This window comes from Lontra canadensis, unplaced genomic scaffold (genome assembly GCF_010015895.1).
Source record: "Lontra canadensis isolate GAN:19392208 unplaced genomic scaffold, GSC_riverotter_1.0 scaffold104, whole genome shotgun sequence".
Taxonomy (NCBI): domain Eukaryota; kingdom Metazoa; phylum Chordata; class Mammalia; order Carnivora; family Mustelidae; genus Lontra; species Lontra canadensis.
Window position 1 is genome coordinate 6,465,341 of NW_022631098.1, and position 24,928 is coordinate 6,490,268.

Here is a 24,928-nt window from a genome sequence, read left to right on the forward strand (position 1 = left end):
TTTTGTTTATTTTTTAGTTCTGTTTGTTGTGTTGTTTTTGTTTTTGTTTTTAAATTAACGTTTGAAGACTAGTCTTTCCCTTTGGGAATCCTAGTGATCCCGTCTGCAGGGCAGTGCTGCCCGTGTCACTTGGCACGGGCTCATGTCCCCCAGCACTCACCATTTAGAGGCTCATGTATAGACACCGGAGGCCACACTTTTCCCGGTAGCCCAGGCAGGTAGTACCTCTTGCCCGAGCCCTGTCTGCCTCCCCAGCCCCACCTCAAACCTCTGCCCCTGGGGTCCCTGCCCTGCCTTCATACCAGCACAAGAGAAGCAGGCGTGGTTCTTAGGCACAAGGTGGAGCATCGAGGAGAGACACGTGGTGCCTCCGGGCCTGGCGTAAGAATCCCAGGTCAGTTATCGAGAGCTCTGGGGAGGGTGAGGGAAGGAGAGATCTGTCCTCACACAAGTAGCCCATCACTGTCCTCCCAGCTCCTGGCATGCTCTTGATAGCACGTGGGGCAGAAGTCCCATGTTCACCCAGGAGGGCCCATCGGTGGGGGATCTACCCGAGCCTGATCCTGGTCCCACCCACAGGGGAGGGCCAGTGTCATGTTTCCGGAGGGACTCTTTGGAGATCTAGCCAAAGTATAGGGAAGCCTGACACAGCCCTGTCCCACCCCACACACACCCCGGACGAGGCGGGACCTCAGCCGAAGCTACTTTGGGGTCAAAGCAGGCAGGCCCCTGGTCTGTAACGGGATGGCTTTTGAGAGACCTCGTTAGGGCACACCCACTCCCACTGGACACCGTTCTCAGTGGCGGCTGCAGCCCCTCGCCCCGCCAGCAGTCCCCAAGGTAGCAGCCCTTTGAGTCCCCGGGGTTGGACTCGGGGGGGAAGCACTTACCACCTCACCCAGCTGCCCCCACTGCTGTGCCCTGTCCAGCGCTGCCACACGCCGCGGGGTTCCTTTGCTCACTTCTGAAATATTTATACGGCAGGTTTGGATCACGTTTGTTACTAATAAGAATGCTAACACTGTTGTGTAGATAATCAGCGAGGCCTTGATGGAAGTTTACACCTTTGCGTTATTAAAGGAAGTAACAGTCCGTGTGAACTCACCAGCGTGCTTTGAGTTTATTGAATAGTTGTGTGTCCTACAAAACGTCAAGAGCCCTTTCCTTTCACCTCATGTGTACCTGAATAGCTCTGATTACCCCAAATTGGACCCCGAACTTGGAGCCTGCTGCCTGGAGTTCTAGCAAAGGAAATGCCTTCCTTTTCTGATGAGGAGCTATGCCTTTTGCTCGGCTGCCCTGAGAGCCCTCGGTAGTCACTGCCTCCTTGGGCATTCCTGGTCCCTGGCAGCAGGGGGAGGGGGCAGTCCCTTCGCAGAACCAGGAGGTGGTCACTCTGGGGTCAGGGACACCCTGTGGGCCACCAGATCAAGTAGGCCACCAGTCGGTAGCTTGGGCTCCTGATTTCACGGCTCCCATTAGAAGCCCATAGTGGGGGCTGCACAGAGTGACCTTGTGATAGAATGTGAGAGAAGGCTCTCATTGGCAAATCCTATTATGTTTATAATCACAGTATAAGGACACTTCCCGGAAGCCCTTGAGACTGGCCGTCTGTTTAACAGTAGGTTCTGGGAAGGAGCAAGCAGACGTGTATGGGGTTACAAGTGAACCGGAGCCCCAGCGCAGTGGGAGGGACCCCTCTGCTGCACGGAGAGCTCCTGACAGTGACTCGGGCCCATCTGGTGTCTGTAAATGTGAGACCCGGATTCCCATTCTGAGGATTTAAGAAAGACGTACGATGTAGGTCTCTGTCGTGGAGCAGTGAGCTCCCTGTTTAGGGTCAGCCTCTCCCAGGCCAGGAACCACAGAGGAGAGACAGCCTCCCCCCGCTCCACGTCCACCACCACTGGGGTGACTCTGACCCTGGAGGTTATGGAGGAGCTGCTCCCAAGAAACTCTCGTTGCATGTGGGTGTGTGGGTGAGCCAGGCAAGGCCGGCCAGTAGCACGGTCAGGCAAACATAGACCCCCTGGAAGGGTTTTACATTTCCCTTCTATAAACTCTTACCTGAGGTACGGGGATACCCTCCATTCTTCCAGCTCTCCTGGCCTACAGTCTTGTATCATCCTCCGAGAGCCAGTGGGTGTTGGCTTGTCTTCAATACACGTTTATCCGTTTCCTGGTATTTCCCTTATTTTCAGCTTTTTTTTTTTTCTTTTTTTGCAAAAGCTACGCACACTTTCTCTAGCTTGAGGAGCGCCTTATTCCATCTGGAAGTCAAGACTCTTAGTGAACTGGGTGGTCCTTTTTCCATCGGGGCCGTCTTTGCTTTCTCTCCGTCCATCCAGTATGCTAGGTCAAGGGCACACAGCGAGACTCCACAGCTCCTCCTCGGGCGGTGAGTCATGGGAACAGCTGTTGCTCATTGTAGGGCAGGCGTGAGAGGACCCGGAAACAGCAACCCTCAAACTCTACTTGTGCGAGGGTCACCCGGGGCGGCTCCTCCACATCCTGATTCCCGAGCCCCACCCGGAGATTCTGACTGGGTAGAACTGGGGAGCCCCCGAGTCTAAATTTCAGTACCCCAGGAATCCTGTTGCAGGCAGACAGACATTATGCTAAAAAGTATATTTCCCATATAAAAATAAAATCACAAGAATCTGTGAATAAAAACAGGCCCTCCTGAGTGTGCTAGTCTCCCAAGGAGAAGTCCTTCTCAGTACACAGTGAAGGGGATCTGGACAGTGCTTGGGGTGCTGCTGGACGGCGATATGGGACCCGGGCTATTGTGGTTGAAGAGGACATGGGGACGCCATCACACCAAGCCCTACCCCGCACAGGGACCTCTTCCAGAACATTACAGTATCCCTGCCCAGGGCGGTCGTCCAGCCTCTGCTCGGTGCCTCCAGCCACAGTGGGCCTAACTGCCCAAGCAGCTCACACTCTCTTAGTCCTTTCTTGAGGGGAGCTGAAATCTACCCCGGATCCTAGAGCTGTCATCCAGGAGTAATAGTGAACGAGACTTCTTCCATTTCACAGCCCACCTGTAAGTCTCTGGAGGTGGCACTCTCATCTCCAGGCTCAACAGCCACTCTTTTTTTTGACAAATATTCTTTGAACATCTCCTGTCAGTCAGGTTGTCCTAGATGCTGAGGAGACATAAGACAGTAGAACCTTCCAGAAGGCATAGCCAAATGAAAAGCATGTAAATGAACAGAAAATGGCAGACAGGGGCAAAAAGAGGAAACGGGTAGTGTGGCAGATAGTGGGCAGAGGTCAGTCACTAGATAAGAGATCAGGGGATGGAGGGAGAGGGCTCTCTGACAAGGTGACATTTGAGCCGAGGCCTGTAGGATGGCAAAGAGCCTCCCAGGAGGTTATGGGGCTGGAGTATGGCAGGCAGGGGGTCAGCAAAGTCCGAAGGCAGGAATGGGCTGGGTGTGTTCAGCAGGTAGTGTGAAGGCTCCGACCGGAGCACAGGGAAAAGGGTAGAGGGCTGGTGCCAAGAGTGACAACAGTCAGGAGAGTGGGAGAGTCTCTAAGCATGTAGGGCCTTTAGGCCAAGAGGAGGAGTCTGAATCTTACCTCCAGAAGAAGGAAGACCACTTCCCTTCGTTCTGTCTTGTCACGGGGGTCCTTGTACCCCCTGCCCTTCCCCTGTGCATGCACGTGATGCTGGCCTTCAGAGCCAAGGAAGTCCTCCCTCTGGGTCTGACGAGCCCAGAGCTTCAGCTGGACAACCGCTGCCTCTCACAAACACGGAGCCGCCGGGCAGTGGTCTGTCATCCTCTTTGCAGCTAGGATGCGTCCCCTCAGACCATACTTACGCATACACCTCCGAACGTACAGTTCGTACCACGGAGTCTGAAAACACAAACACTCACCTCACACAAATACTTCAGCCTCCTCCTTCGGGAACAAGCTCTCAGCACCTACGGGGCACTGATGCCAGGAGGCAGCAGTGACTTCTGGCCCAGTGTCATGGGCTAGAGAGAAAGCCCAAGGCTGATATTCCCTCCCAGTTTAGGGAAGCGGCTTTGGGACTCCAAAGATCAGGAAGGCTTGCCTGCTTCTCTTTGCTCATTAGGGTGGAATGTGTGAGGACCTGCGAGAGAACAAAATGCTTTACTTAGCTTTTCTGAGCTGCTAGGGAGAAGACCCACTCTAGCGGACCTCAGGGGCTGGCCAGCCATTTCCTGCTGCCGAAGTCTGGGGACAGCATGGCCAGAGCTGGGTCCTCTGAGCACAGAGCCCTTGGCCCATCTTGATGCCTTCCTGGAGATAGGCTGGGGTTTTAAATATGGGTTGGATGAGACCAGCCAGCTAGCCCAAGGAGGAAAGGCTGGGAAGCAAGGCCAGGGTCCCAAAGAAGCCACAAATATTCAAGAATTTGAGAATCTTCTTCATCTAAGGCCCATCTGTGCCATGGGCAGTAAGAATTAAGCTGTGAGTGAGCAGTCATCTCTGCCTTGCTGGGCTGGTGGTTCATACCCTGAATTAAACTTTGAGGCAAAGACCAGTGGTGTAGGACCACTGCTGAAGAAGCCCCATGCGGCCTGAGCAGGGACCCCAGGGCAGACCGAGGAGTGCCCCCAGGAACACAGATTGCACAGAAAAAGAAGAACGTGGCCCGTTGTTGCACCTGTCACCTTGGACTACACGTCCCTCGATTATCTGGTGTGATATGTGGCTGGCAGGCCAGTGGGCCTGGCCTGGTGTGCAGCAAAGGCACAGTGAGACCCAATGGTGTTGGCCACAGTTCCTACCTCTAGTGGGCAGACCTGGGTGATCCCAGGGGATCCTGGCGGCACAGGAAGCCTCAGACCACGTCGGGGGTGGGGTACGCCAGGGGGCTGCCAGTTCCGTAACTCGGTCCTTCCAGAAGGAAGCAGATGTGCTCATGTCTGCACAGGAGTCTCCATGGTCTCCACACTGGCTTATGGGCAGAGCCCTGCTGGGCTCCAGCTTCCCGGAGCTTGAGCATGTGTCTCCCAGACAATGGGGGACTCACCAGTCAGAGGGCCGCCTCAGGCAACTCACAGCCATCAGACGGGGTGTGGGGAGCTGAGCCAGGGGCCCTTCTGTGAGACCATCAGTCCCCTGGGGCCCTGGGGCTTTATAGATGGACCATAGGGGCAGAAGGACACAGGCCGAGTCAATGCAGAGTGAGCCCAGCCAGCACGGGAGTGCTGGGTGCTGCTCGGGTGTGAGAATGCAGGTCTGTCTGTAGTGGGCACAAAGCGTACTTGCCCTGAGTGTGAGTGTGCCTGTCCGTGTGGACGTGCATCTCTGGGTGAGTCTGCTGGGTTTCCTGAAGCCTGGTTCAAGTGTGCCTGGGCTCCCAGAAGGTGAGTACACCCAAACCTTTCACCTTGCTTACCGGGGCTGGGCAGAACTCCACGTCTCCAGAGTAAATGGGCTTCATTTGGCTCCCTGGGTGCAATGAAGGATAAACCATGTCTGTTGTCCAGTGCTGGAATCCTCTGGAGCTGGTCCTAAAGGGGAGAGGAAGCAGGATAGCATTTCGGGCATATCATTGCACCTGATGTCAGCACAAGCCCTAAGGAAGCCCTGGGAACCCCCCACTGCTCCAGCTGGGACCCTGCCCCTGACGACTCCCAGGAGCCACGGTCCAGCCTGAAACCGATGACCACCGTCCGCCTGCCTGCTGCCCAGGCTCACGGGGAGATCAGCTAAGGATGGGTTGGGGGGAGGCTCAGAGACTGAGCACAAGGATGGAGACACAGCTCCCAGTCCCCACTGCCATCCTGACCTGTGGGTGCCTCATGCATCAGTCCCCTGGTCTCCGACATAAGGCTGGCATCCCACCCTCTCGAAGATATGAAGAGACTCTGTTGTCTCAACACTGGGGTACAGAAGGGCCCCAGGGACGGTGCCCCTCTTGACACAAGTGCCCTGACTTTGCCCCATAGGCTCTCCCCGACCCCCACGGGCTGTTGCTCTGCAGGGTGCAGGGTCAGCCTGGTGTGTTAACCACCGACCATCTCTCTCCCTCCCTCCCTCCCACTCAAGCCAACGGCAGCCCCACATCAGGCCTGAGCACTGGGGCCATCGTGGGCATCCTCATTGTCATCTTCGTCCTGCTCCTGGTGGCGGTGGACGTCACCTGCTACTTCCTGAACAAGTGCGGCCTGCTCATGTGCATCGCTGTCAACCTGTGTGGAAAGGCGGGGCCCGGAGCCAAGGGCAAGGACATGGAGGAGGGCAAAGCCGCCTTCTCGTGAGTGCAGCCCACTTGCCGCTGCTGGGGTCTGGGCTCTGCCCTGGGTGGTGGGGGGGCCCAGCCATGGAGCCATATCACTGGAGAACTGTTTCTCAGACACAGCCTTTGCGGGTACCTGTTTGCAAAGCAAACCCTTGGGCCCAGCCTCACAGCCAACACATTAGAATTTCAGAGAAGTCTGAAAAGTCCTGCGTGGATGAAAATGAGGGGAATTTTCAGAGCTGAACCCGGAGGGGAATTTCCATAGCACTTCAGAGACCTACTTGCCTTGCTGTCGTTCATTCACACATCTCCCCACAAACACTTACTGAGCAGCTACTGTCGGGCCAGGCGATATTCCCCGACCCCAGGTTACACCCAAGCACCGAACAGATAAGACGTCCTTTCCTTTCGAAGCTGAGGCTCCAGATGCTGTCCCTTCCAGCATCTCGAGAGAGAGAGATCTTGAGCTAATTATCAGGAGCCTTCACAGACTCACGGCGAGAAGGGCCAGAGCCGGGGGGGGGGGGGGGGGGGGGGGGGGGGGGGGGGGGGGGGGGGCGGTGGTGAGTATGAGCACCACCGTGTGTCAGGCTCTGTACGTAGAGACAGACTATCCGAGTACTTCTCTGTGCCAGGCACCGTGCTAAGCCCTTCACATTCATGATCTCAGTTAACGTGAGACAGCTAGGCAAGGGAGAGACTTATTTACCCCATTTTACAGATGAGACAGAAGCAAGTGTGAGCAAGACAGGTGCTCAAGGTCACACAGCTCACACAAGTGGGAGCTGAGGCTCGGGCACTTGGACCTGGCTTGAGATGTCCCTGCCCTCCCCCCAAACTTTGGGCCAGGCCCAGGTGCCGTGAGCTGTAGCTGTCTTCTCCAGGAGTCCCCCTCCCTGCCCCAGTGTCCCAGAATTGAAACAGCCCCTCTCTCCACAGGAAAGATGAGTCCAAGGAGCCCATCGTGGAGGTGCGGACCGAGGAGGAGCGGACCCCAAACCATGACGGAGGGAAACACACGGAGCCCAACGAGACCACACCGCTGACAGAGCCCGAGTACGTGGGCGGGGAGGGGCCGGACCTCGTCAGCAGAGCCCTACACCCACCCATCACCCTACCCACACCTCCCACACCTCCCACCCACCCACCACTCCCAGTCAAACAAGCAGGCCAGATCCTGGAGCCCTTGGCCAGAAATGCCTGACCCCCCTCTCTCCCTAAAGAGAAGGCATTCTGGGTTCTGTTAAGGGACTACAGGTGCTCTGCGGGCTCCTGGGATGAGTGGGACCTCTAGACCCTCTCCCTGAATCACACACACATCCCAGAAATGGCCAAAGGGGGCAAAACTTCATTGAGAGGGGCTGAGCTTTGAGAGGCTTAGCAGATTCTGTTTAGGATTTTCAAGAACTCTAGAGGTTTCTGTGTCCTCTGAGAAGGGTGAGAACAGGTGGGGACCCATGAAGCTCCCCGGCCCTCCTGTTCCCAGAGGCCTGGGGAGCCCTCCGTCAGGAACCATGCCCAGCCGAGCCTGTGAGGACTGCTGGCTGTCCTGAGGCTATGGGTTTGAAGGGAGTGGAGTTAAATGGCGGCACAAAATCTCTGGCTGGGGAGCCCGTGGCCCCTTGGGGCTGTTCGGAGCACTCATTGCCATCTTCCCGACTTTGCCCATCACTGCCGGGGCCCAGTTCCTCGGGGGGCCGGGGACACCGGCAGCGATGGACACCAGACGGAAGCCTGTCCCTCCTGAGTTGGGCTGCAGGCAGGGCTCGGAAAGGCCCTGACAGGGCTGTGGGACAAGGCAGCCTAGCGCAGAGAGCTGGAGGGGCGTCGGCAGGGAGGAAGGGCCGGCAGGTCCCTTTAGATCTCCACGTGCTCTGTGTTTCCTGTCTCCGCTTTTGCCCGCCTGGGCGTGTGCTTCCTCTCGCCGTCCTCGTTTCTCTGTGGGCCTGTGTCTGTGCCTGTGCGTCCCCGCATGGCTGCCCGCGCCCCGCTTCTTGGCTGCAGCCCTCCCCCTGCTTCTCTGTCTCGTCTGAGCTTCATCGTCTATTCTCTTCTACTTCCTGTCCTCCCACAGGCTGCCTGCCGACACCACAGCCACTGTCGAGGACATGCTGCCTTCTGTCACCACCGTCACCGCTAACTCTGACACTATCACCGAAACCTTTGCCACTGCTCAGAACAGCCCCACCAGTGAGACCACCACCCTGACCTCCAGTATTGCCCCCCCGGCCACGGCCACACCTGACTCAAACTCTGTGCCCGCCGGCCAGGCCACCCCTTCCAAGGGGCCCGGCGTCGCCACCTCCTCCCCACCCCCCGCTTCCGCCCCCAAGGTCGCCCCCCTCGTTGACCTGAGCGACACTCCGATCTCAGCCCCCGCTGCCAACAATTTGTCTTCTAGTGTCCTGGCTAGCCAGGGGGCAGTGCTCAGCCCCAGTGCCCCTGCCGGCGTGGGGGAGGCTTCCAGGGCCCCTGTGCCAGGCCCCGCCACGGCCGGGGCAGCCAGTCCCCTAGCAGCAGTGGCCGCCCCTGCCACGGAAGGCCCCCAGGCCAAGCAGGAGGCTCCCAGCTCCAAAGGCCCGGACCCCGAGCCCACCCAGCCCGGCGCTGCGGAGAGCCCAACTGAGGCAGCCACGGGCCCCGCTCGCCCGAAGAGCGAGGCTGCCTCCGTCAGCGCCACAAACCCTGCCCAGGGCGAGGACTTTAAAATGGACGAAGGGAACTTCAAGACCCCAGATATTGACCTTGCAGAGGATGTTTTTGCAGCCCTGAGCTCTCCTGCTCCCGCCGCTGGGGCCAGTGGACAAGCCCCCGAGCTTGCTCCTTCCACTGCCGACAGCTCTGTTCCGCCTGCACCAGCAAAGCCCGAGTACGGCCTCTGTCTGTCTGCTGTGGTCGGGTTGTGTCCGGTGGTGGTGTGCGTTTGTGCTGTGCTGTGTCCTGCTTGTGAGAGGGTGTCCTCAGCCTGACGCTGGGCTTCTCTGAGGCGACTGTCAAGCAAGGGGCTGGGATGAGGCAGAGAGAGCGGGGCAGGCAGCAGGGCCCAGCGAGCAGCCGCCTGCTCACTAACTGGGCCACGTTAATTACGTCTCAGCCTTATCCTGCTGGCAGAGGCTTCAGTTTTCCCTGGGGCTGGGAGGGGGGGTTGCCATCGGGCCACTGATGAGCATAGCTTGGCAGGCGAGCTAAGGAGGCCAAGGTGCCCTTACCAGCCACCCTGGGGCCCCAGACAGTCAGTCTATTAGCCAGGGTTAGGCTGGGTTGGCATTGGCACTGGAACAGCACTGTCGGCAGGAAGGAAAGGGGCAGGCCCCAAGGCCCCTGTGGGGAGAGGGAATGGTCCAGAAGGCCCTGTCCCACTCCAGCCCGGATGCCCACAACGCCCCCAGGACCACCGGCTACTTGGGCTTCTCCTGACCTGCAATGTCTGGGAAGACACGGAGCTCACAGGCTCCGAATGCCTGTTGGGTCTCCAAGTTCAAGCGAAGGTCCTTAAGATTACAGATGTCTTTTTTTTTTTTTTTTAAGATTTTATTTATTTATATGACAGAGATCACAAGTAGGCAGAGAGGCAGGCAGAGAGAGAGAGACAGAGGAGGAAGCAGGCTCCCTGCTAAGCAGAGATCCTGATGCGGGGCTCAATCCCAGGACCCTGGGATCATGACCTGAGCTGAAGGCAGAGGCTTTAACCCACTGAGCCACCCAGGCGCCCCAAGATTACAAATGTCTTAACCATGATGCCGAGATGCAGCTGGAGCCGGGGTCTGGCGCTGCACGTGCCCCCGTGCGCCCTTAGACCAGACTTTGACTCCTGGGACTGAATAAGGCAGAGTCAGACCTAGGTTTTGACAGAGGCCCCTGCCCCCCAGACGAGCTGTCGTGCTGCCTCCAAGAGCCAAAATGGGACCCTCCCTGTGAGCCCTGAATCTGAAGAAGTAGGAATCCACTAGTCCTTCCCACTCAGCAGCCCCCTGGCTCCCCCCGACCCTGTCCCCATGTAGTGTGCCAGCCCACCCTAGCCTCCCGTGCCATGCGACACCACCTCGGTGGCAAAGAGCGTTTCCCACCCTAACCACAGAGCACAGGGCCTGCTGCACTGAGGACAGGCATGAGCAAGGTGGTCCGCAGAGTCCGAGTCCGCACCCCTGGACTCGGTGCTGGGGAACTGAGCACAGCATGCGTCATTTATGCCGACCTGGGCAGTCTGCTACTGCACCCGGGCAGTCAGGGTGAGGAGCAGGCCGCGTCTGCTGCCCCCTTCCGCCGCCCCAGGGAAGCACTGGGCTCCGGGCCCGGTATTGCACGAGGGCCGGAGGGGAGGGAAGGTCTCTTTCCTCTGATTCAGCGGCTCTCCACTTTGGCTCCGTTTCAGAGTCACTTGGGTGCTTTTAAAAGTCATCGTGCCCCGCCCGATTAAATCAGGACTCCTGGGGGGCTGGCTCAGGTGTTGGGGATTTTTAGAGCTCCCAGGTGATTCCAGCGTGCAGCCAAGAATGGGGACCACTGCTGTATGCCTCAGCCCAGCTGGAGGGTGACAACTGCGGACTGTGGTCTCAGTGCTGTTTTCCCAATTCTCTGCAGGAAGGGCCCCGTAGAAGCAAAGTCGGAGTGCCAGGAGACAGAAACGAAGCCAGCGCCCGCCGAAGTCAAGACGGTCCCCAACGACGCCACACAAACAAAGGAGAACGAGAGCAAAGCATGATGGGTGACAAGAAATGAGCAGATCAAAGTAAAAAGTGACACCACAGCTTCACCAGAGCATTCCCAATATCTCACACATGCACACATGCACACACACGCACACACACACATCTCATTCCTCTAGTGTCTTTTGCCTTTAAAAAAAAAAAAACTAAACAGATAAACATGGGATCTCCTTTTTGTAGGTTTATAGAAAGGGTTCCTTTGCTGCGCGCACTCACTTGTAAGAAAATGAGACAAAAAGGTTAAACCCACAGCCAAACTAGGACACTCTGTTCCCTGAAACCATTTAAGAATCAAACAAAAGGACCCCAAATTAAGAATCTAGGAAGCTCAGAAAAAAAAAAAAAAAAAATCTAGGTTCAGGAAGATCGCACTTGGCGTTGCCCAATTGGCACAGACCAGTTTCAGAGAAATACTTCCAGGCACTAAGACTAACGAATGAACAAAGTCCAAGTTTATTTTTATACTTTGAGTCGAGTTTGAACTCTGTAAAGCCCCATACATAAGTTATAATTTCTGTTCACTTTGTATTTGTTCAGTATGCAAAGTGTGTCCCCCTTGCTAGCTGAATTCAATTCCCACGTAGACTCCCGTTTTGTAGGAAGAATGCCAAATCGCAACTTCTGGGGGGGAGGTCTCGGTTTGCAATATTCTGATTTCTTTTTCTCTCCTTTTCTTTCTCATTCTTTTTTTTTTCTTTCTTCCTTTCTGCCAACTTTGTTTTCCAATGTTTACAAGTTGACAATGTTTGACTGACTTTGGTTGTGTTTAAATGTCCGTGTAAAACCGCTGCCTTTTTTTTTTTTCCTTTAAGTTACAAACACTGCCTGGAGGTGGGCAGGGTCATCACAGGCTTGCTTTCGCACGGGACAACTTTACAAAATATGATTGTTTACAGTGGCTCTTCCCCCCCCCCCACACCCCCTCCACTTTCTGATTTGAAATTTTTGCCTGTGTGCAACTCAGGTGAAAACCCATCTCGTTCTGGAGTGGTTCTGGTTTTTTTGGGGGGGGGGCGGGGGGGTTTGGTTCTCAGTTCTTTTTGTATTTCCTTGGGAGTTAGAGACCACTTTCTGATTAGCCACCACCTGCTTGTATCTGTGGAAAAGGGTCTGCCCCCCACCCCCCCAGGCATCCACGTCCTTCCTTTTGAAGGACTCCTTAGGCTTTGTTGAATGAAGCAGAGAAGATTGTATAGTTGGGGCTGGTCTTGGTGAACACACATTTTTACCCCAAACATCCCCTTTTTGTAGAAAGCCAAATAAAATATATACATACAATTTCCTTTTGAGCCCAGAATCTAGATTTGAGCGGAAGAGCATTTGTGCTTCAGGGAATTAGTGTCTTTTTTTGGAAATCTGTTGAAGTAAAGTAACATCGGCCTTCTGTTCACTTAGGCAGCATTTATAGAAACAAAAGAGAGAGAAAAAAAAAAAGAAAACAACCTGCTGTCTGGAGTCATAAACACAACTTTCCTGGATTGGAAACCAAGTGGGGGGAAAAAAATACAGAAACTTAAAGGGGGATGGGAGGGGGGAGAAGGGAAAAGCCAGCCCTTTGTATAGAAATTTTGCTTTCTTTTATCATTCTACTTTAGAAACTGCAAGCTTGTGCACTGTGGATGCGTGAATATTTTAGTGTGAAACGTGTTTTTGTCATAGTATTGAAATAAAATTTCAACATAGTTTGGTTGTGGAAGGTATAGCAGATAGTTCAGAAAAAAAATATTCAGGAAACAAAAATAACTCTTAAAAGGAATTAAAGCCTTTAAACAAAGAAAATGAAATAAAAGCGAAGATGATGAGGCTGATAACGCTAAGGAAGCAGCAACTCAGCCCTCCGGCATGCGTTCCTGTCCCAAGGCACAAAACAGCGAGAGGTTAGGGTGGCAAGACTGCCCCTGAGTCCGTTCCGTGGGCCACACTCCCCCATGTTCTGACATCTCTGCAGTCTGATCAGTGGTGATCCGCTAAGATTATAATTTCGAACTGTGAAAAATAATGGTCTTGTCATTTGCTAAATGTGCGGTTATTTTGCATTTTCTCAGCTCCTGGGGATGGAAATGGAGGAGCCAGTGTACCCAGCTCTGGCCCCCTTGATTGTCGGGCCTTTGCACAAATCTCTGGTTCAAATGCACAGGCCCTCAGGCACGAGTAATGAACGCGCAGACAGTTCTTAGAGCACACAGCAGAATAGGAGCTCCTGGGTGTCTGAGACGGGAGGACCCAGCAGGGCGTGGGGGGCCCTTCCCACTGCTGGGCTGTCCATGGACTCAGCTGTTCATCTTCTGATGGCAGCGGCACTGACTACCCAAGCCAAGCCCACACTATCCCTCATTGAGACTGTGCATCTCATGCCAAGTGGTTGTGGCCAGATGCAACGACCTGGGCTCTAATGATTTGGAAGAGGAAAAGGTAGAGCCGACCCTCAAGTAACCCGGCCCAGGGCAGCTGATTCCCCCCCCACCACCACCACCCACCCAGAACTGGCTCCGCCATCAACTGGCACCAAGACTCTGCCCACCTTTTGGTCTGCCTCTCTCATTATACATAGATTTGTCTCTGCACGCATGAGCTTTCCTTTCTTTAAAAAAAAAAAAAAATTAAAAAATACTAAAAAAAAAAGCAAAACAGAACAAAAACAAAACAAAAAAAAAAACAGAGCAAAGCTTTCTCTAAAATCAAAGAGAGAGTCACTTTATTTTCAAGATGTTCTATCTTTTATGTTAAGAGATAAAAGCTTATAGTTTTCCTTTTTTAATTTTTTGAAGGCGGGATCAACTCTACCAGTTTGCAGTGTGTATGTGTCTATATGTGTATGTGCCATACATATGTATTCACGTAACCAGCGGCATGGCCACGTTCTGCGGGAGGGGGCGCACCCTGTGCCACATGCAGGTCTCTGAGTCCTGGGGGACCGTAGTGTACGTAGTGCAGCTTCTGAAGTGGGACCGTTTTCACACTTTTCTATGGAGCCCTTCCGTCCCGGGCTGTCACTCGAGGCTGTCTGTCTGGATGGTGGTTTTCAGACCTCCATGAACATCCCTACCCAGCATTCCGTACTTCGGGGGCCTTCTCTCTTGTTATAAACTTTTTACCGAGTGAAACATCGATACCACCTTTGTTTCCATTCTCACTGGTGTAAATACTGAGTACTAACTGAGAATTTTGACTTTGCATTCTGTCAGAATACTTGTGTTCAATAAAAACTGAAAGAAAAGAAAAACGATGATGGTCCAACTGGGCTTTATTTCGATTCAGTGCAAGTATGCCACATGAATCGTACTGTGGAAATGCCAATGGTTTGGCTTTTTTTTTTTTTTTTTTTTTGTCCTTGTGAACAAGGTCTGTTAAACCCAGTGTCTTGAGTTCACGTGGCCCGAAGGATGGTGTCCCTCAGGCTGATAGAGGAATCCTCATTTTAGAATGGCCAGCCATCAGAAGATTTCATTCAAGTCCTGGTTCTGCCACTGCCTTGTTCACTTTGGAAGAGTTCTTTAATCTCCCCAGAACTCAATTTCCCCTTTTGACAAACAGCAGATTCCAAGCTCGTAGAGCTGAGGCCCTGGCTAATGAGGGAAGCGATGTATATAAAAGCAGAGTGTAGTGCTGGTGACACTCCGGGGGCGTGAGAGCATCAAACCCAGTTGGAATAACAATCTGAACTGGAGCGCCAAGGTTTCAACAGGGAGGCAGGCACATGAGGCTTATTCCAGAATACATGATTCCTCTCCTCCTGTCTTTGCCATACTGCTCAGCCCTTGGAGTTTACTAAAGTCTCTGAGATAGATAGAGTGAAGAAAACTTCACCCACTTCAGAATTCTCTTGCCTGTGCTGCTGTCCAGCTGTGCTGGGAAGAGCAGAGAGTTGGAATTACCTACTAGACTTCAGAGTTGGAAGTCCCTGGAGCAGAGCAGGTCCCAGGGCCAGCACTAGGGTGAGGCAGGTGAGTAAGACTTGTAGGGAGCAAGATGTAAGGAGGCCCTATCTTAGGGCCAGTCCTGCACCTGCACGGGTCTGAGCACCTCCTTCCTTTGTGTCCTACATGCTCGTCTCTAGCCCCAGCCTGGGGTGGTGTCTTCCTCTGGGGTGGTGTCTGCCTCTGCTCCCGGAAGTTGGCCCTTCACTGGCCCTGGAGCCTGTTTTAAGAACCCAGAGCCACGTGTATCTATGTGATTTCCTGGGCCACCAAAGTCCAGCTGCATATGGCAAGGTAAGGAGTGATCAACAAAAACATCATGAAATGATGACCCTCTCTCTAATGATCCATGGGGGCTTACTTCCAGAGCCTTCCTCCTTCAGGGTCGTCTCCTCCAAGACTCGCCCAGTAAGTATTCACTGAGTGTCTCCAAGATGCTCAGGATACAGCAGTGGAACATTGGTTGACGTGTGGGGTGCAGCGGACAAGCTCATCACTACCATCCAGTTCTCCCTTCCCTCCTTCCAGGCACTTGATAGGTTTGTACTTCTCTGGTCACACAGAGCAGGCATGGCTGTGTCAGTGGAGTATGAGCAGGGTGGTGCGTGTCACTTCTCAGCAGAGCCTTGATGGCCTCTTCCCTTGTCACAGCAATCAGCAAAGCTGCAAGTGGTGGAAGGGCCACCACCTGGGCCCAGAGTGAGGGGTACACAGATGGCATGATGGACACGGAAAATGCATGATGGGTAACTCCAATGGCGATCTCTGGTCAATGTTTAATAACAGGCCCTCCAAGGGAGGAAGACGAAGGGATGCATATACACGCGGTATGTGTTTATCATAAACTTAACTGAGACAAAGAATGCAATTCACAAGTGATATACCATACTCTGTGTTGAAATTCTACGTATCCATGGGATACAGAACGGTTTGGTACGTTTTTGCTGCACTCTTGTATAGAACCAACCTGCAGGTGCATTAGTTGGTAAGTGGAATTCCAGCAAGAACATCGGTTGCTAACATTCGTGGGTCAGATGGAAGTGGAGCACCAGGAGATCTGGGTGTTGGACCTTCACTCGCTCATCAGTGGCGTGAGTTTTGAATACTAGAGCAAGGCCTCGATGTTTTGTGCTAGCCACAGCGGGAAGGCTATGCATAGGGCACAGCCCTAAGCTTAATCTACATCATAAATATTTCCCCATCGCTCTCAAGTCTACACAAACACAAAAACCAAGCAAACAAACAAAAACCTATTTGTGGCACTGACTGCTCTGGTGGTATGTAAATACTCCCAGCATGGCTGGTTTGAGCATGTCCTCGCTCACCAGAGGCTCGCGGAAAGATCCACTTCATCATACAGCCTACTCCCCCCGTAAGGATAAAAGAGCACCTCAAGCTCAGAGAAAACAGCAATATCAAGCGATAACAACAATAAGCTATTGATATGTGTTCGTAACAGTAAAATGTAGTAAAATAATTGAGAAATAATACATTTGGGGTACTTACTGCCTTCACTTTAAACACAATTTTGTTGATTGTAGGTTTATGGAATTAAACTTTTAATAACATCTGGCTCGTATTTATGAAAACATAATGATTCTCTCAAGCCAGTAAAGTCTGGCTCCTGCAGACACCTGCCTGGATAGCCCTTATGTTATAAGCCACTTAGCCTTAGTTAGGATCTGTTACCAAAGCATGACTTAGTCTGTCATGAGTAAACAGGGAGGGGTAAGTGCCACCGAGAGCAAATCGAGGTCAGCAGGTGATCAGGGTACTCCTCTCTGAAAAGGGGACATTTGAGCAGTGACCTGAAAAAAAGGGACTGAAACACAGGACTATCAGAGCAAAGATATCTCAGGTAGAGAGAACAGCTAGTGCAAAGGTCCTGAGGTGGAGACTGCTTAGAGTGTCTGAGGAAGAGGAAGAAGGCCAGTGTGGCTGGAGCAGAGAACAATGGAGGGGATGGGGCAGAGGTTCCCATGAGCTAGATCACAGGGGGTCTTCAGACAACTGCAAGAATTTTGGCTTTTTCCTTCAAGTGAGGTGGAAAGCCAGGGGGAAATTTGGAGCAGAAGCCTGACATGACTTGATTTTTGAGACAGTCGTTTTTGGCTGTTGGTTGGAGAACAGACTGCTGGAGGGCAAGAGAGGACGTGAGGATGCCAATAAGGAGGAAAAATCTAGATGGGACAAGACAGTGTGCTTGGACAAGCTGGTTCCAGCCAAGAATGGGCAATGGCCAATTTCTGGCAAGCTCCCAAAGGGGAAGCGAGCAAGACTGGCTAATGGATTGGATGTTAGGGTTTGAGGAAATCATCAAAGGTGACTCCCAGATTTGGGGCCAAAACAATTAAAAGGATGGAGCCGCCATCTACTTTCTAAGAAACAGTGAAGGAGAAGCAGCTGGGTGGGGGCATGGAGAATTTGGTTCTGGATAAGCCTGAGATGCCTGTGAACACCCTCGTGGAGATTTGGAATAGGATAAAGTACAAGAGGTCCAGTTCACAGACACAGAGGAGCTGTCTCATGGAGCTCATATCTGAAACCCTGGCACTTTGTGAGATGAGCAAGGAAATGAAGACAGATTTAGAAGAGGAGAGAACTAAGCAAGGAACCCAGAAAAGAAAATTGCAGGCAGCTCTCTGCCGAGGAGAATCATGGGAAAATCCTGCTATGCCATTTGCAGCCTCACATCAGAGGATCAGGGTGGGAGAGGCAGGGACACCCTAACAGAATTCGCCCCCACCCATCCTGCTGCCTGGCACACAGGGTTACAGCTCAAGAGTCTAGAGGATAGATTCTGACTTGCAGCTACAAAACGATGCCCTAGGACACTTGCCAGGCTGGTGTTCGCCTGCTCACTGCCGCTCCAGTGAGAGCCCGCCGTGGCTGGGGAGACCCTCCATCCCCACTTCCTCCCATGGGGTATTCAGAAACACTCCAGTGAGGTCACCTGGGAGGATGGCCTTATGTGACCACAGCCCCAGCCTCACCCTTAGGGCTAGGCGCAGGCAAGGTAGGACGCATCTGGGTGAGAACAGCTGCTCCCAACATGGTCATATGAATCTCACACATAAATCTCTACCCCAAAAGCTCTGGTCTCATGGAAGCCGAGCTTGGGTGGCCATAGCTGGGTCATGCAGGTGGTCTCATTGACTTCTATCCAGTGGTCTGGTGGCCACCAATCCACTGGCCCCACTTTACACAGAATGAGTTGGACAGAAGGTGAATTTTATCATACAAACCCCCTCTTTCAGGGCACCTGGGTCACTCAGTGGGTTAAAGCCTCTGCCTTCGGCTCAGGTCATGATCCCACAGTCCTGGGATCGAGCCCCGCAGGAAGCCTGTTTCCCCCCCTCTCTCTCTGCCTGCCTCTCTGCCTACTTGTGATCTGTCAAATAAATAAATAAAATCTTAAAAAAAAAAAACCACACACAACAAAAAAAAACCCTCTTTCCCCCATCTTTCCAAGAAGATCTTTAGGAACTCCCAACTACACTCAGGATCAAGTGCAGAGTCCTTAACGAGGCTCACTAAAGCCATCTTGGCCACCGTCCTGCTCCTTGCTTACAGCTCCAGCTCATTCTTGGCACTCGTCCAAATCATCCTCTGCTCCGGCCCCTGATGCTCTACTACCTAAAGTTGTCTGCCTTCCCTCCCATGTCCCAGAACTCACATAAACCCTATTTCCTTTCCCTGCAGTGCCTGGGATTGTGAAACACTTTTTACCTATTTTTTGAAAGTGAACACACGGCTTTGGTGGCTTTAACAGAGTTTCATATAAGCAGCTCAGTTGCAGAGTTTACATGTGGCAGGAGAGGGTCTCCCTACTGGGGAACCACAGTGGCTGCCTGCCCCAGCCCCTGATCGTGGGCAGCCACACCCCTCTCCCTCCTCTAGGCTGGGACAGTGTTTGGCCAGTGAGTAGCAGCTCTACAATGGAAGCAGGCTGGGACCACTTGGATTAGGGGACTCTGAAAGGCAGAAACAGGATACCCCATGTCTGCCTCTCAAAACCACAGTTAGCTGGTGGACAAAGCTGACCCAGCAAAACCAGGGATGCTCCTTTCTTGGTGTTTTCCCTAAGGGGGCAAATCGATGGGTTGGGAGGCTGGGAAGAGCAGACAAGAGGCAGGAGAACAGGACAGTGTGACTGGCAAAGGGTCTGCTGGTCCCCAGGTCTAGGTATCAGGGGACATTGCTGTGCTCTGTCCTCTTCCTGAGCAGGTAAGCCCAGAGCTGACTGTGAACTCCAGCTCAGAACAAGGTGACCCACAAGGGACTATGTGTTTAGAGTGCTTCCCACCACAATGGCTGTCAACAGCCTGCTGGAAACATGGAGGCAAGCATGAGGAACAAAACTGCGAAGACCTCTAGGGCTGATGGGATGAAACTTCCCCAGGGAGCCACGATCTGGAGCCCAGGACCCCACCTGCAAGTCCTGTCACACTCCTGCTGAGGGAAGAAAGAGAGCAGGTCTGTAGCCAGGGAGGAGAAGGTCACTCTGGGCAGCCACCAGCCCACCCTGTGGCCTACGCTGGGAAGTCAGCAGCAGCCCTGCACCTCGGCCCCACTAGGACAAGCCCCTGCAATGACCCTGTCTGCAGGCTTCTGTGTCTCCAGGGACACAGTAGGGACTGCATGTTCTGGATCGCAGCCCCTGGATCCCTGGACTGCACATCTGGGATGTGGGGTTCCATGACAGGCTGTCTTCAGCCAGCAGCTGGAGACGCACAGGCAGGCGGGCCCCGCTAAGGGCTGCAACAGCACTCCTTCCCCTCTGGGAGGTTCTGCAGGCCCACACAGACACAAAGTGCTAGAGACACAGTGGAGGGTCTGCATGTCAGCTCAAGGCTCAGCACACCTCACCACACACACCTAAGGCAGACAAGCACCCCAAATGAGCCCAGCCGACCAAGCAGATGGGCAGCCCAGATGAGGTCCCACCACAGGAACCCATGTCAACTATGCTCTCTGCAAATCCAACTGCTGAAGTAGATGCTGAGAGGGGTGAGCTCAGAGGAGAGCATTTGAGAGAGAGAAAAGAAAGAAAGAAAGGGAGGGAGGGAAGGAGGACGAAGAAAGGAGGAAGGAAGGGAGGGAGGGAGGGAGAGGAAAGGAAAGGGAACAGGAAAGAAAGAAGGAAAAGAAAAGAAAAAGAAAAGAAGGAAGGAAGGAAGGAAGAAAAAAGAAAGGGCAGGAAGGAAGGAGGGAAGGAAGGGAAAAGAAAGGAAGGAATGGAAAAAAGAGAACAAAAGAAAAGGAAAGAGGAGGAAGGAAGGAAAGAAAAGAGGGAAGGAGGAAAGAAGGAGAGGGAGAGGGGGGGAGGGGAGGGGAGAAACGAAGGGAAGGGAAGGGAAGGGAAGAGAAGAGAAAAGAGAAGAGAAGAGAAGGGTGCCTCGGTGGCTCGGTGGGTTAAAGCCTCTGCCTTAGGCTCAGGTCATGATCCCAGGGTTCTGGGATCGAGCCCCGCATCAGGCTCTCTGCTCAGCGGGGAGCCTGCTTCCCCCTCTCTCTCTCTGCCTCCCTCTCTGCCTACTTGTGATCTGTCAAACAAATAAAATCTTAAAAAAAAAAAAAAGGAAGAGAGAGACAGAGAAAGAAAGAAAAAGAGAGAGAAAGAAACAAACAAAAAAAATGAATGACAAAGAGAGAAGAGGAGCAAAGTGGCGGAGGAGCAGGAGACTAAGTATCATCAGGTCCCAGGAGTTGAGCATGATAGTTATCACACCATTCTGAACACCGACAGACTCAACAGGAGATCAAAGAGAAGAAGAGCAGCAATTCTAGGAACAGAAAAGCGACCACTTTCTGGAAGGCAGGACGTGCGGAGAAGTGAATCTGAGGCAACAGATGGGAAGCTAGACCACGGGGGGAGGGGCCGGCTCCCGGCAAGCAGGAGAGCAGCAGAGCACAGAATCGGAACTTTTGGACGTCTGCTCCACTGAGGGACGTCGCTCCACAGGCTAAGCAGGGGGTGGAGCTCTTGTGGGGTCTCAGAAACACCAGGAGTGTCTGAGGGTGACAGAGCTCCCAGGTAACCCAGGTATCAGAGCAGGGAAGCCGCTGCAGAGACGGAGGCAAGGAAGGGGCTCTCAGCTCAGGGTTGCCTTAAACAATGATCCAAGGCACAGTCGGGCCACTGCTCTTGGAATAGGGACCCCACAGGTGACAGATCTGGGGAGACCCCCACCTTCCTCCTCCGGGAGGAGCAGCGCGGGAGCATGCTGCAGGAATCTGCTGGGTTTGGAGACTCCAAACAGCGTCAACGGCAGAGACAGAAACACTCGGTCACAAACTGGGTGAGCTCGGAGCGCGGCCGGAGACCAGGGAGACGGGAGGGATTGAGGGCTTTTCTCTGAGGGTGCACTGAGGAGGGGGGCCTGAGCTCTCGGCTCCTCCAGGCTGGACACTGGGCAGCCGCCATCTTCATTCCCGTCCTCCAAAGCGGTACGGAAAGCGATCAGGGAACAAAAGCTCCCGAGACCAAAACCGCAGATGACTTAGCCCGGCCCCTTGCAAGAGCGGTGCAATTCCGCCTCCGGCAAAGACATTTGAGAATCACTGCAACAGGCCTCACTCCCAGAATATCAACAAGAACATCCAGCCAACACCAAGTTCACAGATCAATGAGAACTACAGAACTCCAGCATTAAGGGAATAGAGCACATAGAATTCACGGCTTTTTCCCCATGATTCTTTGGTCTTTCAAAGTTAAATATTTTTTAATTTTTTTAAATTTACTTATTTATTTATCTGACAGACAGAGATCACAAGTAGGCAGAGAGAGAGGGTGTAAGCAGGCTCCCCGCTGAGCAAAGATGCAGTGCTCGATCCCACTATCTTGAGATCATGACCTGAGCCTAAGGCAGAGGCTTTAACCCGCTGAGCCACCCAGGAACCCCCAAAGTTAAATTTTTTTAATTTTATTTTTTTCTTATTCCATTTTTAAAATTTTTCCTCTTTCCTATTTTAACCTTTTTAAACTATTTTATCTTACCAATACCCTTTTAAAAGTATTTTTAAGTTTCCATTGTTATAGTCATATTCTATCCCTTCATTATAATTAATCTTACATTTTGTATTTAACCTTATTTTTTATATACATAGAGGTTCTTCTTTCTTTAAAATCCTGGGATACAGGTTATTCTAACATATCAAAATATACCCTAACTCTAAATATACTTTCAACTATATAACTCAAAAAAGATGCTATACTCTAGCACATAGCTTTGTTCTAGTCTCCAGCCTGATCACATTCTTTTTTTTTAACCAACTTCTTATCAATTCCATCTTTCAGAATCTTTTTAAGATTTTTTTATTTATTTGTCAGAGAGAGAGAGAGAGAGACAGCACAAGCAGGCAGTGACAGGCAGAGAGAGAAGCAGGCTCCACACTGAGCAAGGAGCCCAATGTGGGACTTGATACCAGGATCCTGGGATCATGACCTGAGTCAAAGGCAGCGGCTTAACTGACTAAGCCACCCACATGTCCCTAGAATCTTTTTTAATTCTCATCTTTACAGTCATACTCCATCCCTTCATTGTGTTTACCCGTATTATTGTGTGTGTGTGTGTGTGTGTGTGTGTGTGTATGTATATATGTATATATATGTATATGTTTTTCTTTCTTTAAATTTTTGGGAGGCAGTTTCTTCCAACAGACCAAAATACACCCAAAATCAAGTGTGTGGCTCTGTTCTATTCATCAGTGTAATGTTATATATACATATATATATATTTTTTTTTTTTTCCTTTTCTTTTCTTCTTTCTACTCCCCCAGTTTCTGGTCTCTTCTGATTTGGTTAGTACATATTTTTCTGGGGAGGTAGCTACTCTTTTAGTATTTTGTTCTCTCATTCATCTATTCTTATTTGGATAAAATGACAAGACAGAAAAACTCGACTAAAAAAAAAAGAACAAGAGGCAGTACAGACAGCTAGGGACCTAATCAATACAGACATTACCAAGATGTCAGAACCAGAGTTCAGAATGATAATCAAGGTGCTAGCTGGGATCAGAAAAAGCATGGAAGATTAACTAGAGAATCTCTTTCTGGAGACATAAAAGAACTAAAATCTAACCAAGTTGAAATTTAAAAAGCTATTAATGAGGTGCAATAAAAAATGGAGGTTCTTACTGCTAGGATAAATGAGGCAGAAGAGAGAATTAGTGATATAGAAAACCAAATGATGGAGAATAAAGAAGGTGAGAAAAAGAGAGACAAACAAACTAGACCACGAGGGGAGAATTCGAGAAATAAGTGATACCATAAGATGAAACAATATTAGAATAATTGAGATCCCAGAAGAAGAACAAAGAAAGAGAGGGTCAGAAGGTATATTGGAGCAAATTATAGCAGAGAATTTTCCTAAATTGGCAAAGGGAACAAGCATCAAAATCCAGGAGGCACAGAGAAACCCCACCAAAATCAATAAAAACAGATCCATACTACATCATCTAATAGTAAAATTTACAAGTCTCAGTGACAAAAAGAAAATACTGTAAGCAGCTCTGGAGAAGAGGTCTGTAACATACAATGGTAGAAATATTAGATTGGCAATAGACCTAACCACAGAGACCTGGCAGGCCAGAAAGGACTGGCATGATATATCCAAGAATACAACATCCACCTTGGCTGTCATTGAAAATAGAAGGAGAGATAAAAAGCTTCCAGGACAAACTAAAATTAAAAGAATTTGCAAACACCAAACCAACCCTACAGGAAATAGTGAAAGGGGTCCTCTAAGCAAAGAGAGAGCTTACAAGTAACAGACCAGAAAGGAACAGAGACTTTATACAGTAACAGTCACCTTACAGGCAATACAATGGCACTAAATTCATATCTTTCAATAGTTACCCTGAATGTAATGGGCTAAATGCCCCAATCAAAAGACACAAGGTATCAAAAAATAAATAAATAAATAAATGAAAAAAAAAATAAAAAGACACAAGGTATCAGAATGGGTAAAGAAACAAAAAAGAAAAAACCCATCAGTATGCTGTCTGTAAGAAACTCATTTTAGACCCAACGACACATGTAAATTTAAAGTGAGGGAGTAGAAAACCATTTATCATGCTAATGGGCATCAAAAGGAAGCTGGGGTGGCAATTTTTAATATCAGATAAATTAGATTTGAAGCCAAAGACTATAATAAGAGATGAAGAAGAACACTATGTCATACTTAAAGGGTCTGTCCAACAAGAAGATCTAACAATTTAAAAAATCTATGCCCCTAACATCAAAGCACCCAAGTATATAAACCAATTAATAACAAAATCAGAGAAACACATCAACAATAATAGTAGGGGACTTTAACATTCCCCTCACTGAAATGGACAGATCTTCTAAGCAAAAGATCAACAAGGAAATAAAGGCTTCAAATAACACAGTGGACCAGATGGACATCACAGATATATTCAGAACATTCCATCACAAAGCAACAGAATACACATTCTTCTCTAGTGCACATGGGACATTCACCAGAATAGATCACATCCAGGGTCACAAATGAGCTCTCAACTGGTAAACTGGTACCAGAAGATTGGGATCATTCCCTGCATATTCTCAGACCACAATGCTCTGAAGCTAGAACTCAATCACAAGAGGAAATTTGGAAAGAACCCAAATACATGGAGACTAAACAGCATCCTTCTAAAGAATGAATGGGTCAACCAGGAAATTAAAGAAGAATTTAAAAAATTCATGGAAACAAATGATAATGAAAACACAACAGTTCAAAATCTGTGGGACACAGCAAAGGCAGTCCTGAGAGGAAAATATATAGCGATACAAGCCTTTCTCAAGAAACAAGAAAGGTCTCCAATACACAACCTAACCCTACACGTAAAGGAGCTAGAGAAAGAACAACAAAGAAAGCAGGAGAAGAGAAATAATAAAGATCAGAGCAGAAATCAATGAAATAGAAACCAAAGAAACAATAGAACAAATCAATGAAACTAGGAGCTGGTTCTTTGAAAGAATTAATAAGATTGATAAAACCCTGGCCAGACTTATCAAAAAGAAAAGAGAAAGGACCCAAATAAATAAAATCATGAATGAAAGAGGAGAAATCACAA

At 50.9% G+C, this 24,928-nt stretch overlaps 1 protein-coding gene and 1 long non-coding RNA gene across 12 annotated transcripts in view; one reads left to right on the plus strand and one right to left on the minus strand.

The window, feature by feature from the left end:
* NCAM1 (neural cell adhesion molecule 1) overlaps window positions 1–11,678 on the plus strand; it is a 294,100-nt gene extending 282,422 nt beyond the window's left edge. For 7 of the 11 annotated variants that reach the window (XM_032838451.1, XM_032838453.1, XM_032838452.1 and 4 more), the window contains 3 exons: window positions 6,034–6,241; window positions 7,166–7,282; window positions 10,808–11,678. In XM_032838451.1, the coding sequence (XP_032694342.1) occupies window positions 6,034–6,241; window positions 7,166–7,282; window positions 10,808–10,928 (446 nt within the window). In that variant the 3' untranslated portion in view covers window positions 10,929–11,678. Of the gene's footprint in view, window positions 1–6,033; window positions 6,242–7,165; window positions 7,283–8,300; window positions 9,096–10,807 lie in introns of all 11 variants that reach the window. The other 4 variants (XM_032838447.1, XM_032838448.1, XM_032838449.1 and 1 more) reach the window with 1 other exon arrangement.
* The window catches only part of LOC116855603, a 37,062-nt gene continuing 16,096 nt past the window's right edge, over window positions 3,963–24,928 (minus strand). The window contains exons 3-4 of the long non-coding RNA XR_004380392.1: window positions 5,381–5,495; window positions 3,963–4,105 (exon numbers count right to left, since the gene is read on the minus strand). This is a non-coding gene — a long non-coding RNA (uncharacterized LOC116855603). The remainder of the gene's footprint in view (window positions 4,106–5,380; window positions 5,496–24,928) is intronic.